The following is an 18,482-nucleotide window of genomic DNA, read 5'->3' on the forward strand; positions in this document are numbered from 1 at the left end:
AGACAGAATGTTAGAGACTGACAGTCTCAGTCACAGTTCCCTTTTAAAATATGGAGGAAAACAAAAACATGCAGTGAAAGTAAATGGTGACTAAGGTTAACGTTCTGTCTAACATCTCTTTGATTGTGGTGCATGGAAGAAAGTCATATGGTTTAGAACAACATGATGGTGAATGATGACAGAATTTCCAATATAATAATAATAATAATTATTATGTAATACATGTTAAATGTGTATTATGTAATGGAATATTGGGGAGTAAATGTCTATTACGTTATATGAGGAAATAACTACTTCTACTTGAGCAATTATTTTTTTAAATAATTGGACTTTTACTTGAGTAATGTTTTTAGCTACTCTACCCACCTCTGGTATTTACCATGGTACAAGAACATTATTACAGATTCTATTGTAGCCTCGTGTGACCCCACGTACATATGCGTGGACATTGTATTTTGGCTTCGTTATACGCAACGCAAAATGTAAATTTATTTAAATGACTGATCTCAGTTCAGGAGACTTTGTGCTCTCAGTAAAGGGTCATGTGACAAAACAACATGGCGCTGACCACAGCAGAGTTTGTCTTTGGGAGAAAAGCCAGCAAAACTACATCTGGTAAGAAACCTAATTAAGTTTTTACATTGAAACCTGTTTGAGTCAAAAGATTAGAGTCTCTAGTTTGATTTGATAAGCAATTTTTGAAATCTGCAAAACACCATGCTGCTAAACACAATGGATACTAATGTGTACTTTAGCAAAATTCATTCCTTAGGAGTCCTATATTCACTGTACGTTATTACATTGAGAATCAATGGGTGCATCCAAAAGCTGAAAAATGTTGCTTTTAGAGGCTTTATATGGAGTTAGGATGAAAATATGGTGCTTTTCGAACTGTTCTGAGATCAGTGTAGACAGACAGCACACCAGAGGTTAAGTCATTCACATACAGTATGTGGCCATCAATTTTTAGGAAAACTATTTTCTCTAGAATGTTTTTTTTTTTTTTTTTTTTTTTTTGGCATGTTTATTAGGTGCTACTAGTAACAAATCAAAAAAGGGAAATAGAAAATGCACACAGCAGTCACGCTCAGGTCTCAGGAGGCTAGACACCATCCTTTCATTTTCACGTCCTATGCACATTTTGAGTTATATCGTCAAAGTCCTTTTTTGTAAAGATGGGCACCTTGGAGTCGGCTGTTTCTCCGTGGAGACGGTGTATCTCTGATGTCCAGGATCCAGTCTCCTGCTGGTTTTTCTCCCCAGCAGTGTGTCGTCATGAACTCCCACTTCCGGAAGCCCTCAGTGGAGTGATCATTTGGTCTGCACAGAACACATGCATAGAATCAATAAAATAATTGTCTAATAATCTTCCAGGCTATTAATGGGGTAGGAATAGAAAAAAAAAAAAGTCTCAAGTCTCAGTAAAGTAAACCACATCTGTTGGGCATGTTTGCCTGTTACCTGATTTGAGGGTTACAAGAGGGTTGACATTTTTACCGTGTTGAAACTAAGTAAGGTAACAGTTGCTGAGGTAACAGTCAAGCAAACTCAGATTGCATTACACTACCCATGACAATGTTATGTTTCTTGATAAATCATGTATTTATTGCTCTATCCGGTTGAGTTGGCTTAGTGTATTTGTACCTGTTTGCGAGCAGCTGAGATCTGGTTCCAGACGGTGATGTCAGCATGACTGACAGGTCTCCACGGTGAGGATGTGTAATTGTGACACGCACTATGACGTGCTCCAGATAGACCACACGTTGCAGGCGCTGAGCAGAGCAGCCTGAGGACTTCAAAACTGACCTCAACACTCTCTCTGGGCTTATGATCCTGAGATTGATAGAGAGAATTTGGGTCAGTGACTTCTTAAGTGAATAACACTTACACTTACAAGAAAGTACCAAAAGGTATCATGGGGTTTTGGAGATGTACAATGGTAATACCATGGAATTACTGTACCTTGGAATACCATATAAACGCCATGGTACATGAGTATGGTATTTATTCAGTATCATGGTATATAAAAGAGTAGGGGATACTGGGGTTGGTTGGAACGCTTTTCATAATTTGTTGAATATCTCTGGTGGAACAAACGTTAAAACATGGAACAAAAGATAGCCCAAGAGAGAAGTTGAGAAATAGTGTGTATGAAGGTTATGAATTATTATCTATTCTTTTCTGTATACCCAGTGTGATAACCCACCCAAAAACTAATGTGCCAACTAACCCTAAAATCAATGTGCCAACCAACCCCACTCACATTCTTTTGATATATTATGTTAGCCAGCTAGCATTGCTTATCACAGGCTTACAAATCTACAATCAAAATATAGCTGATACCCATCACTCTTAAGTATTACCTAAAATTAATACATTTTAAAAATCTTTCTTGGTATTATTTCTGCAAAATTTTAGCAGATTAGTTTAAGTTTTGTTTTGACAGATAAAATGAAAATATGTCTTCACAATAACAGATTTTAACAGAATCAATCAGTGTAGGTCAAGTGAACATTTAGATGTTACACTTTTTTTTAAAAATAATTTCAAATTTGCCAGAAATAAACTCTGTGCCAATCAACCCATGTAGCCAACCAACCCCAGTCTCCCTATCATGGTATTACCATCTGATAGCATCACTGTACTATGGTTCCACCACAGTACTTTGTTGTAAGCGAAGTCAATCCTACAGTATCGATACTTCCGATACTGGTGTTGTATCAAAAATATCGATCCTCACACAAAAATATCAATTCTAATTTAATTACATTTTTAAACTAGGGGTATTATCATTTGGTTACCATGAACATGAACAATAATCATAAGATTCAAATTGAAATAAAAAGGATTAGGCTATATTAGCAAATACTTTGGGATAGGAACTATTCTTCCTCCACCCATCTGAACATGCATGCTGAAAGACACAAGCAGACAAGAGCTTGCGCCGTCACAAGGCTCGTTCAAACAAGAGGGATCAGTGCCTTGTAGAGGTAATGATAGAAAATCAGAGAATCAGCTTCTGGAGTAAATTCACACTAAAATAACAACATATCTAAAGGTGACATTTCTTATAATGAGTTTGTGGGTAATTGTTGTTAATAAGTAATTAAATAAAATTAACCAAGGTTTTACTAAGATAATATTAGTAAGCGAAAAAAAAAAAAAAACAGAAGTCTAATAATTTTCTGTTTAGGCTCACAAATGTAAAAAAAATAAAATAATAATAATAATAAAATAAAATTTAAAATTACCCATGAAATCCCAAGAAATAAAAAAAATAAAAATAAAATAAAAATAAAATCTTATTACTAGAACAGTGGTTCTCAACCCTGTTCCTGGAGGCCCCCCCAACATTGCACATTTTGCATATCTCCCTACTCTGACACACCCAGTTCAAGTCTTGGAGTCTCCACTAATGAGCTGATGAGTTGAATCAGGTGTGATTGATTATGGAGATATCCAAAATGTGTAGTGTTGCAGGGCCTCCAAGAACAGGGTTGAGAACCATTGTACTAGAAGTATCGGTATTGGTATCAATGATATTGGACTTGAAATAATTGCTATCGGATTGAAAAGAAAATAAGTGATATCGCCCAACCCTATTAAACAGATTAACAGTTATAATATTACCTGGCATTCTGGACTGTGTTCTCCTCACACACGTGTTGTGCAGGCACCTGCCTCCAGTTCTCTGCCTCTTTCACCATGGCCTCAGCATCCATCAGCCCAAACCCATAAAGGTGACTAACTGCACAAAAGCCAATGATGATACACTGTATAAGACATTGGCCACCAAGCAGCCAATGAGACCACACTCTATTGCCTGAGTGCACTGCATTGAGTGCATGTTGAGTAATGGCTGTGTCCCAGTTTAAATACTGGCTGTGTCTGAAAGCTTGGGCAGCTGCCTTGATGTCTCACTGCACTGCCAGCAGGCAGCGGATTCCATATGAAGGCACCTCGTAAGGACGCTGGATTTGGACAGCCTTCCAAGGCACCATAACGTTACGTATAATGATCTAAAACTATTTCAAGTGAGCTTTAGACATAACCAAGCAAATATTTAGAAACGACAATGTTTATTCCTCGCTATTAATTGAGTCATATGTTGAAACTATTAAAACAGGGCATTTGTAAAATCATTACAGCCATGTTTATTCTTTAAACCAACCAGCAAAATGCACACACATTATTTTGTGATTTTGGGCCTATGCTGCCTTCAAAAACTGACTAGATGAAGGTACCTCAGTAGACAGTATGTGATGCAAATACTAGATTGTGATGCGCCTTGATGTCTACCTCCCTCTATATACAGCCTCCGAAGGCAGCAATTATCAACTTTCTGATGCAGCCACTATGTATTAAAAAGGGTTGTGGGCAATTAGCCAAAGAAGCATACACAGATGCACACTTTAAATATCCACTGGAAAAATTTTGTATATCATCCAGGCAACTTTGGCTTATTATTTTCAACACACTATGATTTGGAATATACAACAATTCTAATCTTGCATACTATTTAGGATGTATGGTATTGAAATTGGGATACAGTGAATACAAATATTCTGAACGAGTAAGTCAGTACAGTATGCAACTGATGATACTCATATTAAACTGCCTTCACTGTATCTTCTTGGATCAACTTGGAAGAGTATTTGTGGTTTAGGAATATTTCACACAGCTGTTACACACAGTAAATATGTGTTAAATGGTATAAAAGCAGTGATGTTTAAACTATAAGATTTAATTTTTGTCTACCATCATATCCAGCTCCATTGCTCTGCCAGTCGGGGGCGCTCAGGTGACCACGGCGTGATGTTTTCACTATGATGTGCTGAACATCCCTCCAGGTCAGAGATGGACTTGGGACAAATTACAAATGTCAAAGAAATAAGTTTAATTATCACATGCTCGACAGGGGTGGCAGTACCACCTACTTATAACAAGCTATAGCAAGTAGCAAATCATGTTCATGACAACATGTACTGTAAACTAAAGGCTGTTGTATATATTTTTTAAATGAATGAGTAATTTAATATGATCCACTCTAATTTCCTGTTCCAATAGGAAATATGTCAACACAGGAAATAAAACTAGGCAGGGGCTCGTCAAGCCAATTCACTGGAACTTTAACCCTTAATCACTCTTCATTAGAGACTTACATATTATCTGTTCTGGTCATATTTGACCCCAAACCTCAAATGTGTAAACCATGCATTATGCATTTCTTTTGGTGTTTTTTTTTTTTTTTTTTTTTTACCTGTTTACCTTTAAATTACTAAATTACTCTATTAATTTGCATATTAAAAAAGCACATTTTATGTTATCTTCACTTCAATAATCAAAATATGTCATGCATTGTGGGTATCTGCTGGTATCTGCTGGAATAAAATTAACAATTACATGAAATTACTATTTTAAACAGGAGTTATGCATTGGATATATATTTAGACATTATAAAAGACAATAATTAGTCAAACTGTAGCGTCATTTAAACCAGTTGTGTTGAAGTGTCAGATTTTGCAATGATGCCACAATATGCTTACAGTCAAACCTGACCATTGTGTTACAAAGAAAAGACAGACATAGAGTAAAAATTTATCATTTTGTTTCCAACATCAAATTCTAGCATAAACTTTTTCACATTGGGGTCAGACTCTTTGGTCTGTATGTGCGTACAGTGCGGTCTATACTTGTGAGGGCCAAATGCCATCACTAATAAAGTAAACAAGATTGTGATCATATAGTTATATAGAGAAAAAATACATTTTAGGTATCCTCACTAGAAAAAAAGGCTCAAAATTGGTCAAATGATGCTGATCTTTACATCTAGTAAAGATCAGCCTGATAGCCTGATATGAAAACAATAGAAGTCTGTGAAGTGTCCTCACCAATATAGTAAAAAATGATTTCTTGATTTTATTTGAAAAATGTATCTTTGTTTTTGTCTGGCTGATAAAATTTGACCCGAACATGATGAGTTTCGCTCTGTTTGATAAAACCACCTAGACAAATCAAATCTAGTCAAAATTTTTTGTGTGTGTTCAAATGGCAAGCGTAGGAAAAGTCACAAAGCCATGTACCAGAAATGGGTCTAAAACAACCCCAACAGCAATTAGGGGTTAAGTGTAATTTTCCTGCAGCTCCATAGTGATAAGTCACATGGCTTTGACAGGCTCAAAAACATCTGTGCCCAGAGCTGAGTGTCCATGAGCAAAGATACCACATTTCAAAACACAAAGCTTTCTCCAGGTATTATAGACCTCCTTGGTCTGAACCAGCAACTTTCTGAGTACCAGGCCAGGTATTTACCAACAAGGCTACACTACCACAAATATCCTAAATGGGATTTGAACTGCAGTATTTGAGCCATAAAATGTTATTTGATTTAGTATTCCTATTTCTGGCTGAAATCTGAAATAACAGAAGTGGCCAAAACGTATCTTAAAGTTTCGAAACTAGGATAGATAAAGAACTGAGGACTAATGGAAAGAGTAACAGTTTTCAATCCGCTGTCAGTTGAGCCAGGATAAAAGTTTTACTCTTGCCAGGTAATGCTGGCAGACCTCCAGACCAGAAGTGATTGCAGATCTAAGGGATAGATGATCACATCTAGCTCTTAACACACATTGAACAAATAAACCATAATTTACTGCTTACTTTGCCTCCAGTGTGAGGGCAATAATTCCTGCAGCCATGGGTGCCGAAGCTGAGGTGCCCGAGTGCTCATTAGTGCAACGCTGTCTCAAATCTGTCGTCACCTGAAAACATAAACATATGCTGATGATTCTTACATTTGGGGAAGTTTTCTGTCCCCTAGGTTGATTAAAATAATTATATTTTTAAAGGATAGACTATAAAAGCTTGAAACAACAGTAGCTTAAAACTGATCTGAGCCCCTACCCAGTCTTTTTAACTTCCCTTCTATAATAAATAATGGGAGTACTACTTTGCACATTTTCCCAAGAACTAAAAAAATCGCATGTTCTATTAATTTGATTTTTATGAGTACAATAAAAAAATTGATAACAAAGAATTTATGTCACCAATAATGGTGTCAGTGTCAGTATTTAATTGTTAAATAATGTCAATTTATTGGGATCTAACTTTTTGTGTCAGCAAGTCCAAGGCTTATGCATGTTTACCCCAAAAACTGAAAAATGTCATTACCGTCACACTTTCTACCAAAATCTATTTAAAGATAGACCAAGGCCATGACCAGATGTGCCTTCCAGGACATGTGATAAATGTTTTACCCCAGATAAAACATAATATGAAGAAGTTTCATATTTTTCAGATTTCAAGTTGTCAAAAGTGCCCATAATTGAATCACTCACAATGCCCAAGCTATGGCTGTCTCCACTGCTGTAGGTGGTAGTGAGTGTGGAGGCACACTCCTCCAGGTACCATGGCTTTCGACCACTCCTAGTGGTGCTGCCCACAGAGATGGTGTAAATACTGTTGGTGTAACCGTCACATGAGCAGTGGTCTTGACTCTGTCCCCCATTACCTGAAGCCCACACAAAGATGGAGCCACGGCCCTTTCTACCCTGAGGAGCAAAGAGGAGCAAAAAACACTTCCTGTAGGGATCATTCTTGCTTGTTTGGATTTTTTCTTGAAACATATATGTGAGGATTGCAACAAACAATTACTGTATTAAATTTACATGCACCATAGGAATAAAAAAGGAGGCAATTAGCATGATACAGGATGCCCCGAAAATGGGCTTGGTTAGTGACTCTAATTTGGTTAGAAAAGATGTTTCTTTGCAACAGTGACTGTCCACTGTTCACTTGCCTTGGTTGTGGAAGTACACTCACTGAGCACTTTATTAGGAACACCTGTACACCTACTTATTCATGCGATTATCTAATCAGCCAATTGTGTGGCAGCAGTGCATTCCATAAAATCATGCAGATACAGATGAGAAAGGTCAACGACTGGTTTGAGCTGACAGAAAGGCTACGGTAACTCAGACAACCACTCTGTACTGAGCAGAATAGCATCTCAGAATGCACAACACGTCGAACCTTGAGGTGGATCAATCATCAATCATTGCTTGAATGCCAGAGCCTATTTGAGTATTGTTGCTGACCATGTGCATCCTTTGATGGCCACAATTTACCCATCTTCTAATGGCTACTTCCAGCATGATAATGTACAGTGTCACAAAGCAAAAATCATCTCAAACTGGTTTCCATGAACATGACAATGAGTTCACTATTCTTCAGGAGCCTTCCCAGTCACCGGATCTGAATCCAATAGAACACCAAGAACATGCAGTTGACAATTCCTCAGAAATTGCGTGATGTCAACATGGACCAGAATCTCAAATAATTGTTTCCAACATTTTGTGGAATCCATGAAACGAAGAATTGAGGCTGTTTTGAGAGCAAAGGGAGGCCCTAACCAGTATCAGTATAGTGTTCCTAATAAAATGCCCAGTGAGTTTATTTTTACTATTCATTTTATCAATAGGCATTTCAAAAGTTCTCAGAGTGCGCCAAGCCTCGAACCAAACCAACCAGGTTTGGGTCTAGTAGTCTGGTATTGGCCATTACCTAGGTCTTGGAGGGTCTCACCCAACAGTGCATACAGACACACACTTACTTTGCGGATGCCATTCTCCAAAGCGAGTCGGGCAAGGGGTCCGGGGCCATCTACTGTCCTGCCATCATCATCTGGCCCCCAGCTGGAGCTGTAGATGTCAATGTACTGCTGCCTCAGACTCAGCGATTGAGCTTCCAACATATCAGTCATATCACCATCCAACATACGCACACCTACACATCCAGGGAGATGGGATTTGGACATATTGTACATCTCCATATCCCATAAAGCATTTTTTTTAGCATATCCTTCTTGACTCGTTATTTGATTGGACTTCCAAGTGTTAAGACATTTTTAAGGAAAATTGGATGAAAATGACCAATTTTATTTTCGAGATCATAACTGAACATCACTCTTTGAATTAAACATGTAATGTGATGAGGTCATGTGATGCAACAATGTAGCACATTACTGTTTGAAATTATTATTGTTGTATACAGCATACTGTTTCATGTACTATCTTTTTAAATATTAGGCAGTATACAGTATATTCAGTGCAGTATGCAATAAAGAGTTCTAGTATTCCAAAGAGCTCTTTTCTGTAAAGATGTACATACAAAAACATAAACACTCCTGAGAACCTACCACCAATTTTTGCATTGTAGGCAATTCCGACTATGCAGAGGGAATTGTTTGCATAGGCAGCCACCACACCAGCACATCTCGTCCCATGTCTTTAGTGAGAAAAGAAAGAAAGGAACAATTTTATCTTGTGGGTTTAAAAGTTTGCAGATGTAGGAAAATAAAGACTGTAGTGGGTTAGTGAAAATGGACTGACTTATTTTCATTGGTGGCATCATAACGTGGTGTGGGATCCGGGTCATTGCCGTTAACATCATAGCTGGCTCGTGCATCCTTATGTAGATAGAATGAAACATTAATAACATATATGTTAGCATACTTACAGGGCTGCACAGTTTGCATATCTTACTCACAATATTGAATAATCAAGTTTAGTAAAACACTGCAGGATGATTTATCAGACCATATTTAGCCATTTTGAGATTATTGCATCTTTCAGTAACATGACGTGAGTTCTTCCTGATGTAATTTCCAAAATGTATAACCAGGAATGTGAATGAAAAACACACATTTTCTGTTTTAAATTTTATTTTATTATTATTACTGTTTTTTTATTTTATATACATTTTGATAAATATTTTGTCAACAAACAAAAGAATTACCCTATACACATGTTGGTGGTCATGGGCAGGTGTGTTGGACACACTTACAGTAGTGTCATACAAAAATAGAAAAAGTCCTGCACATATAGCTTGAGAAAACTGCTTAAATGAAATGAACGTTTATTGTACATAATATTTGCACATACAAAATAAAAGTCCTGTACACTGTCATAGTAACTTTATTAGATCAATGTTACTATGACAGTGTGCTTTTATTTTGTATGTTGTAAATATCATGTACAATAAATGTTCATATAATTTCAGCCATTTTGTATACATCTCATTTGCTTCTATTAGATATTATCATGTGATATCTAGTATGTGAATTATATATAGTATATCAGCATTATACTGGCCACATGCTGTCTAAATATTGGCATCGGCTTAAGAGACTAATCAAAACTCACTGGAGAAGTCATAAAGGGATAGTTCACCCAAAAATGAAAAATCATCTCATCATTTACTCAACATCATGCCATCCCAGATGCGAAAGACTTTCTTCTGTTGAACACAAACAAAGATTTTTAGAAGAATATCTCAGCTCTGTAAGTCCATACAATGCAAGTGAATGGTGACCCAAACTTTAAAGCTCAGAAAAAAGCACATAAAGGCAGCATAAAAGTAATCCATAAGACTCCAGTGGTTAAATCCATATATTCTGAAATGATATGATATGTGTGGGTGAGAAACAGATCAACATTTAAGTCCTTTTTTCTTTAAATCTCTGCCTCTGACCAGCCCCAACCAGTAGGTGGCGATATGCACGAAGAATGCAAACTGCCAAAAAACAGAAGAAGAAGAATGTAAAAGTGAAGGTGAAAGTGCACATTTATAGTTAAAAGGACTTCAATATTTATCTTTTTCCAGGGGCGTAGTTTCCAGGAGGGAAGGGGGGAAGGTAACCCCCCAATATTTATACCACGATCAATGGAAATATGTAGATGCTTCATGCTGCAAACCCCCCCCCCCATATTCAAGCCAAATCTATGCGCTTATCTGTTTCTCACCCACACTTATCATATCGCTTCATAAGACAAGGATTTAACCACTGGAGTCTTTTGGAGCTTCAAATGTTGGTCACCATTCACTTGCATTGTATGGACCTACAGAGCTGAAATATTTTTCTAAAAATCTTAATTTGTGTTCTGCAGAAAAAAGAAAGTCATACACATCTTGGATGGCATGAGTGTGAGTAAATGATGAGAGAATTTTCATTTTTGGGTGAACTACCCCTTTAAGCAGATACTTATTTTTCTGTTTCATAAAATGATTTATTCTCAAATAATCTCAATATGTCAAAGCACTCACATAGTTCTGCTTCAGGTCTGGATGCTGTCTTTCTATGCCATCATCCAGAATGGAGACCACAACCCCTTTCCCTGTGTACTCTCTTCTCCAGGCTGCCTTTATGTTCATGTCCGTCAAGCAGTTGTGATCAGAGTGCTAAAGAACAATGGATAAATACAACACATCTGTTTTTCACAATATGTCACATATATCTTATCAATATTTTATTATGAAATAATAAGCTTATTATATAAATTATTTTGGAATGTGTATATCTACACAACATGATTGGATGTTTTTTTTTTTATTTTAACAACAGGCAATTTAGATTTAGAAGTTAAACTGAAAATTAACTGAAAACTACTCTTCTTCTTTTTGTTAAATAAAGGTCAAATTAAAACTGCATTGAATTTATGAAATGGGATATGTGAAGAAAACAAAAAAATAAAAAATAAAAAATATATAACTTGAATATCATGTGAACAGAATATTTTTTTTATCTTGCATAATTTCCAATAATTTTATCAAATTATATAAAAACAAAAGTTTGTAAATATTATTTAATTGGGTCTATTCAAGGTGGTAGCAATGAAATTAGCCTAAGAAAGACAAAGGAGTCAACCTTTTATTAAATAATAATAATAATTTCCACCACAGAATGAATTTGAAGTATTACATAAAAATGATATGTGTTCATTAAGTTTTAGGGGAAATGCAAAAATGACAGAATCCTCCTTTGATACATGTATAGCACTGCTGGACATTTGTTAGTAGACAAATTAAATAAACTAGTGTGTTGAAAAGGTGTTTTAAGGGAGTTTACTTTCTACATGGACGAAGGTGCCCTAAGTTGAAGAAACACAATTGCTTTTGTACTTCTGTTTTGGTCATTTTAACAATAAGTCTTAATTGAATGGAAAGACCCTTAAAATAGCCGATTGTAACGTGTCATACTAACAATATACCACATGCTGTCCCACTTGGGGTCATTAAAGCTGGTGGTGTGGGTTTGGTCCATTGTGTCTGTCCTTTTTACTCTCTTCTGCACCATCTGTTGTTGGATCCACTCCACCTTTAACATTAGAACATATTGATGATGTTCTACTGCATACATAACATGCTTCACAAACCACAGTGAAGTAAATAAATAATCAAGCACAAGTAATTATTGCTGTATCTTTTATCTTTTTGGCCAATTTGAGGATGCATCCATGTGGTTTGGGGTACAGCTGTCTTAATATGTTTTGGTAAGTGTGTGTGGTGTTTATAAGGTGGTGTAGTCTAACTTATTAACTATTTAGTGGCATCTCAGTGACGGGAGGTATATGATCCTTATACCTTGGTCTCCATGGCAATGAGGCTGTGGTTTCCTCTACATTTAACAGTGGACCGCTTGATGGTTCTGCTGTGCAGGAACTGGTAATAGTCCTCCAGCCCACCTATCTGCACACGGAGAAGAAGATCAGCTTGTATTTTATAGAGACGCCACGACACAGCCACTGCTCGACCATGACTGACAGAGATATAAATTATTTATCCATCCCTGACGTATGCCTTTGAAACAACTAAAGAGTTATCCTACACCGCCGATAGACTTACCATCAGAGGCAACCTGAGCTACCAGTGCACAACTCAGCTGAGTTTAAACTTTGGCTGTGGATTACACTTTGACACTCTGTGCCATGACATTATGATGTTGGCCAAAGTCAAACCAGATTTAACTGAAACTAAATAGTGCCCACAGCAGAGTTGATGTCTTGATCTTATGATCTTGGTCTTGTGACTTCACTAGATCATTGGATTATGTCTTGCTCTGCAAGTCTTAGTGGTTCGGGTATTATTGGTCTGGGTCCAAGGGGTCTGGTATTGTTCTGGGTCTAAAAGGTTCAACATTGGTCTGGGTCTTATGGGGGTGGGGATGGGGAGGATCTATTATTGGTTTGGGTCTTAGGGGGTCTGGTGTTGGCTTGGGTCTGGGGGGGGGGGGGTCTAACATTGGTCTGGGTCTTAGTTGGTCTGATATTGGTCTGGGTCTTAGTGGGTCTGGTATTGGTCTGGTTCCAAGGGGTCTGGTATTGGTATGGGTCTAAAAGGTTCAACATTGGTCTGGGTCTTATGGGGGCGGGGTGGGGAGGGTCTATTATTGGTTTGGGTCTTATGGGGTGTGGTGTTGGCTTGGGGCTTGGGCGGGTCTAACATTGGTATGGGTATTGTGGGGTCTAATATTTTTCTGGGTCCTAGGGGGGTCTAGCATTTATTTGGGTTCTAGGGGATCTGGTATTGGTTTGGGCCCTAAGGGGTCTAGTATTGTCTTAGTTGGTGTAGTATTGGTCTGGGTCTTAGGGGTCTGGTATTGGTCTGGGTCTTAGTGGGTCTGTCATTGGTCTAGGTCTTAGTGGGTTTGGTATTGGTCTGGTTCTAGGGGGTCTGATATTGCTCTGGGCCTTAGTGGGTCTGGTATTGGTCTGTGTCTTGGGGATATAATGTTGGTCTGGGTCTAAGTGGGTCTGGTATAGATTTGGGCCTTGGTGAGTCTGGTATTGATCTGGGTCCTAGGGGGTCTGGTATTGGTCTGAGTCTTAGTGGGTCTGGTATTGGTCTGGGTCCTAGGGGGTCTGGTATTGGCCTGAGTCTTAGTGGGTCTGGAATTGGTCTGGGTCTTAATGGGTTGGGAATTGGCTTGGGACTCAGGGAGTCTAGTATTGTCTTAGTCTTAGTGGGTCTGGTATAGGTATGGGTTTAAGGGGTCTGGGATTGGTCTGGGTCTTAGGGGGTCTAATAGTGGTCTGGGTCTTAGGTTGTCTGGGATTGTTCTGAATCATAGTGGTACTGGTCTGGGTCTTAGGAGATCTGGTTTTGGTCCAAGTCTTAGTGGGTCTTGTATTGGTCTGGGTCTTGTGGGTCTAATATTTGTCTACATCCTAGTGGGTCTGTTATTGATTTGGGTCTTAATTGGTCTAAGTCATAGTGGAACTGGTAATAGTCTTGGTCTTAGGGTGTCTGGTATTGGTTTGGGTCTTGTGGGGGGTCTAATGTTTGTCTGGGACTTAGGGGGTTTGGTATTGTTCAGAATCTTAATGGTACTGGCATTGGTATGGGTCTTGACTCCAACTTTGGTCCACAGTGGACTTTAGTTTCCATTACATTTAAGTGGGTGTGAACACAATTCAGCATCTTACATTGTACCATAAAAAACTTGTGCTCAGTGAGACAAAGTAAAATAAACTGTGATAATCATGCACTTACAGTGGAAGTCTATCAGTCTTGCCCCATAGACTTCCATTGTTCATTGTAAGTGCATTTATATACAGGCCTTTTTATTATCTTTCTTTCGTTTGTTGTATTTAACCTGGAATATTTATTTAAAACAAATTACATTAAGAAATCTCGATGAATCTCCTATTTCATTGAATTGTGTCTCTGAGTTGCTCTCTATATAGGTAAATGCCAACAGTTGCTATATTTATTTGCGTAGTAAGTTTATTCACTTTTTTGTCTTGTAGGGGACACAGAAAGTGTGACAGTTGGTTAACTAACTGAAGAAAGGTATAAGATCCCCATCAGGGTTAGGAGCTCAACTTGCATGGTTAAACACATTTATTATACAAGAGCCAGTGAACCAGAGACATGGACTTTGTAAGAATGAAGGACTAATACGGAGGGAAAAAAAAAATATCTAAGAACAAGGAGTATTGAAGAATACAATAACAAAAAAACAAACAAACAAGTTAAACAATTTTACAGCAAATCAACAAAACAAGTACCCAAAAGTGCACTGTGGTAGCACCTTTATGATTTACCTTAAAGTATCATGTAAATACCATTGTATATGAACATGGTAATAATTAGTAATAAAATAATATAATAATTTAAGTACTTTTGTATTGAAAAGCTTTCAGTTAAAATTCTGAGATTTTAAATTCAGCATGCTTACAGTACATTCACGAGGCCATTTTGACCCTTAAAATTTCATTGGTGTAACCCATTGGTTAATTCCATCATATAAAATAGTTTCTTTGACTTGAATTAAACCAGTTATTTTAGAAGTTACTACAGTACATGAAGCAAATTTAATTGGAAAAAGATGCTATACAGTGTACATACCTGGCCCATATTCACAAATCCATATTTTTCTGCAAAAAGATCTGCAACATCAGCACCTCCAGTTATTTTAACTGCCCAACGGTTTGTGTATAATGTCATCTGGACACATTGGAGTCCAATCCCAAGGAAAAGTAAATATGGAAAAAGAGCTTCTGGTCTCATCTTCAGATGGTTATTATTTTTGCTTCATGCAGGGCTATTTGACTCCTCATTGAACCGTTTTTATTAAAAAGCGACTTGACATTGTTAACACTAGACTAGACTTTCATAAATTGTGGTAAAATAGTTCCTAAAGGGTCTAGTTTGACTGTATGAGCTCCACTCCACTGGGATGGCTTCTCTGCATCTTTTGCTAGAGGCTCATCATCTCCAATTACAGTGCTATCAGTTTCTACAGGTGCACTGTGTGCTCTTAAAGCAAACAGGAAGCACTGGAAACACTGTATAATAGGCCTTACTGTCATTCATAACAATATGAAGTTAGACAATGCATGACCGATCATAATGTACACTGTAAAATGTTTTGTTTATGATTTAGCATCACATTGAATTTTTTTGTTTCAATGTATAGTACCGCATTTTATTTATACTGTACTTATTTATTACGAAATTAACTTTTTTCTTTTTCTTTCCTGAATTAATTGCTCATTCATTCATTTTAATTCAATTTCATATTATGATCTGAAATTATTTCAAACTTCGATGTCTATTTATTTATTTATTTATTTAATATACTGATGAAATACATGCTGGATTACCACTGTGTGTGAAATATGTTATAGACTAAATATACTACCTGTCAAAAGTTTGGACACACTTGACTGAATATACACTCTTTATGATCTTAAAAACCTAAATATTATGTTTAAATGTTTTAAGGAAAATATATATTTTTATATAAAGGTATGTAAAAAAAATAATTATAATAAAAATTAGATTTGTATAGTTATTGGTATAGTTATAAAATATGTAAAATTAGAGGCCAAGCACCAAAGCTGCTGTGGCACCTATTGTATCCATTGGTTTTCTTATTATTATTATTCTGGCTGGGAGTCTATGGCAACCCTATGAACCCTATATAGGAAAATTATTAAATTTGGCACACTGATTGGGGTTGGCATGTATAGCAAATTTGGGACCTCTAGGACAAACTCTATAGCGCCACCACCTGTATCATTTGAACCATTTGTCCTAGAGACACAATTCTTTTTTTATTTTATTTTTTTATTATTCTCCTCCTGCTGAATTCAAGGGACCTCTTACATTAAAACTCTGCGCATTACAGTGTCCGTCATCTGGGATTATAATGTTTACAGTTTAAACTTTTCACATCCTTCAAACCTATCCGATTTGCCCAGACAATGGCTCAAATTAATCTCCAGACCGAGCCGCACAGAAAGGATGTTACAGAATTTTGATTCACCTTTGTTTAAAAGTTACGGCATCGCAAAGTTAACAAGGTCAATGTGAAAATGGATTTGAGGCCATATCTTGGCTACACTTTGTCCTATTGAAATTAAACTATGCCTCATTAGAACCATGATCCGAGGGCACATGCAAAGTTTCGCAACAGCGTTACCTATGTGGCAAGAATTGTGATTTTGTTTCCCCACAATTCTTTCTTTTTTTGTTTCCAAAATCTTTTTGCCCATAAATTTTGAACTGAAAAACATTGTCCTAAATGTCCTAAAATCATGACGTTGGTGTCTATTGTTTCCTTGGGTCAAATTTTTCCCATATCGAAAATTCTTCCTCTCCACCATATTGAATTTTATGAAAAAGTGATATATCTTTTGAATGCATTTTCGGATTTAAAAGATTATTGGGATGCGTCTTTGACATCATGTCCTGAGGGTACCTGAGGAGTTTGGAGACAGTACCACATAGTGGTCAAAATGATTAGTCAACTAAAACAAAACTTTTGATGTATCATTGCTTCCATATTGTAAGTTTTCATAAAATGCAGAGAGAAATTTCTAGATTTATTTAATTTATTTTTTCACTTAAAACCTGCTGACTCTCAGCTCTGTATGTCTCTTTATTACCTGTATAGCTTGTGGCTTTATAGCACAGTGGTCTGCATGATGTACCTGTGTGCTGTGGAGATCAAAAGGGTGCCAGTTCAAGCCCAGCTCCAGCTAAGTTGTAATAAACACAGTATCCAAACTGTTCTTTGTTTCTGTTGTGTTTGTGTAACAAGGTTAACATGGGAAAGGAGGCGGCAGGAACCAGCTGAACCGTCAAAATAATAGTTTAATGAAATCTTAAACAAAAAGACACAGAACACAAACGCACACACTGCAGCTGCATGTGGCTCTCTCTCTCTCGAACTGCCACATTTCGCTGCACTTATCCCTCTCCTTGGCTGATTAGCCCGACTAGGGTCTGGGTCTGCGTAGTCCTGGCCAGGCCCAGCCCTCCTCCTTGTCACAGTTTGATATCAGCTTTCTGCCATTTTGCATATTAATATAAAATATTTGATCTTTTGAACGCTTTGTCAGATTTGAATGAAAATTGGGATGCGTCTTCGACATCATGTCTTGAGGGTACCCGAGCAGTTTGTAGACAGCACCACTTATATTTCAAAAGATAACCAACACTTGTGTGCTGACTCTAACCTTGGCGAGTCTCATTGCCATCAGCCAAGTCAACTACGTGGCACACTGTGTTAAACACTTCAAAAGGTTGTGGGTTTGAATCCCCACCTAGGCAGGTTATCTGGGTTGTTTTCTCTTGTACTGGAGCTCTTTGTATTGTGCTTACTGAATGGTTGCAGGACAAATTAGATTTTGATGTTCATCTTTGTTTAAAGTTACATCAATATGAAGTTGATCAAGGTAACCGCTATGTTTGCTCTCAGCTTGGTATGTCCTTTTGGCGGCTGTCATCCATGTGACAGCATGGTGTAGTGGATTGTGCAAAAAGAAGTAATACGGAATGGTACAGGTTCAAATCCTTCTTGTGGTGACTTATAAACCATTGTGCATTTGCAATAACTATTATAGCCACTTTGTAAGTCCCATGGGTCCTGTAGGCCATTTAGGTGCTTGGCCCTGTAATTGCTGTTTGCAGCTATATTTATTATTATTATTAAATTAATTATTTATTTTTAAATGGATGAGTTAGACTGAAGAGTGAAGGAAAAGCAGCCAACAAGATGCCACCATACATGGGAACTGCTTCAGTACTGTATAAAAAGCATCCTAAGATGGACCTCATGAAGTTGGTTGAGAAACTGCCCAGAGTATGCAGAGTTGTAACAAGATAAAGGGAGGCTGCTTTAAAGAATCTAAAAT

At 37.3% G+C, this 18,482-nt stretch overlaps 1 protein-coding gene across 1 annotated transcript in view; it reads right to left on the reverse strand.

Annotated features, from left to right (window-relative positions):
• LOC127420784 (proprotein convertase subtilisin/kexin type 5-like) overlaps positions 1–15,348 on the reverse strand; it is a 40,276-nt gene extending 24,928 nt beyond the window's left edge. Inside the window, exons 1-13 of the mRNA XM_051663328.1 lie at positions 15,187–15,348; positions 12,421–12,525; positions 12,041–12,154; positions 11,104–11,238; positions 9,390–9,466; positions 9,197–9,285; positions 8,612–8,784; positions 7,338–7,550; positions 6,661–6,761; positions 4,759–4,862; positions 3,631–3,748; positions 1,645–1,833; positions 1,184–1,320 (exon numbers count right to left, since the gene is read on the reverse strand). Of these exons, the coding sequence (XP_051519288.1) occupies positions 1,184–1,320; positions 1,645–1,833; positions 3,631–3,748; positions 4,759–4,862; positions 6,661–6,761; positions 7,338–7,550; positions 8,612–8,784; positions 9,197–9,285; positions 9,390–9,466; positions 11,104–11,238; positions 12,041–12,154; positions 12,421–12,525; positions 15,187–15,348 (1,717 nt within the window). The remainder of the gene's footprint in view (positions 1–1,183; positions 1,321–1,644; positions 1,834–3,630; positions 3,749–4,758; positions 4,863–6,660; positions 6,762–7,337; positions 7,551–8,611; positions 8,785–9,196; positions 9,286–9,389; positions 9,467–11,103; positions 11,239–12,040; positions 12,155–12,420; positions 12,526–15,186) is intronic.
• Positions 15,349–18,482: the final 3,134 nt, after the last annotated feature.

The sequence above is a fragment of the Myxocyprinus asiaticus genome, chromosome 3 (assembly GCF_019703515.2).
Source record: "Myxocyprinus asiaticus isolate MX2 ecotype Aquarium Trade chromosome 3, UBuf_Myxa_2, whole genome shotgun sequence".
Taxonomy (NCBI): domain Eukaryota; kingdom Metazoa; phylum Chordata; class Actinopteri; order Cypriniformes; family Catostomidae; genus Myxocyprinus; species Myxocyprinus asiaticus.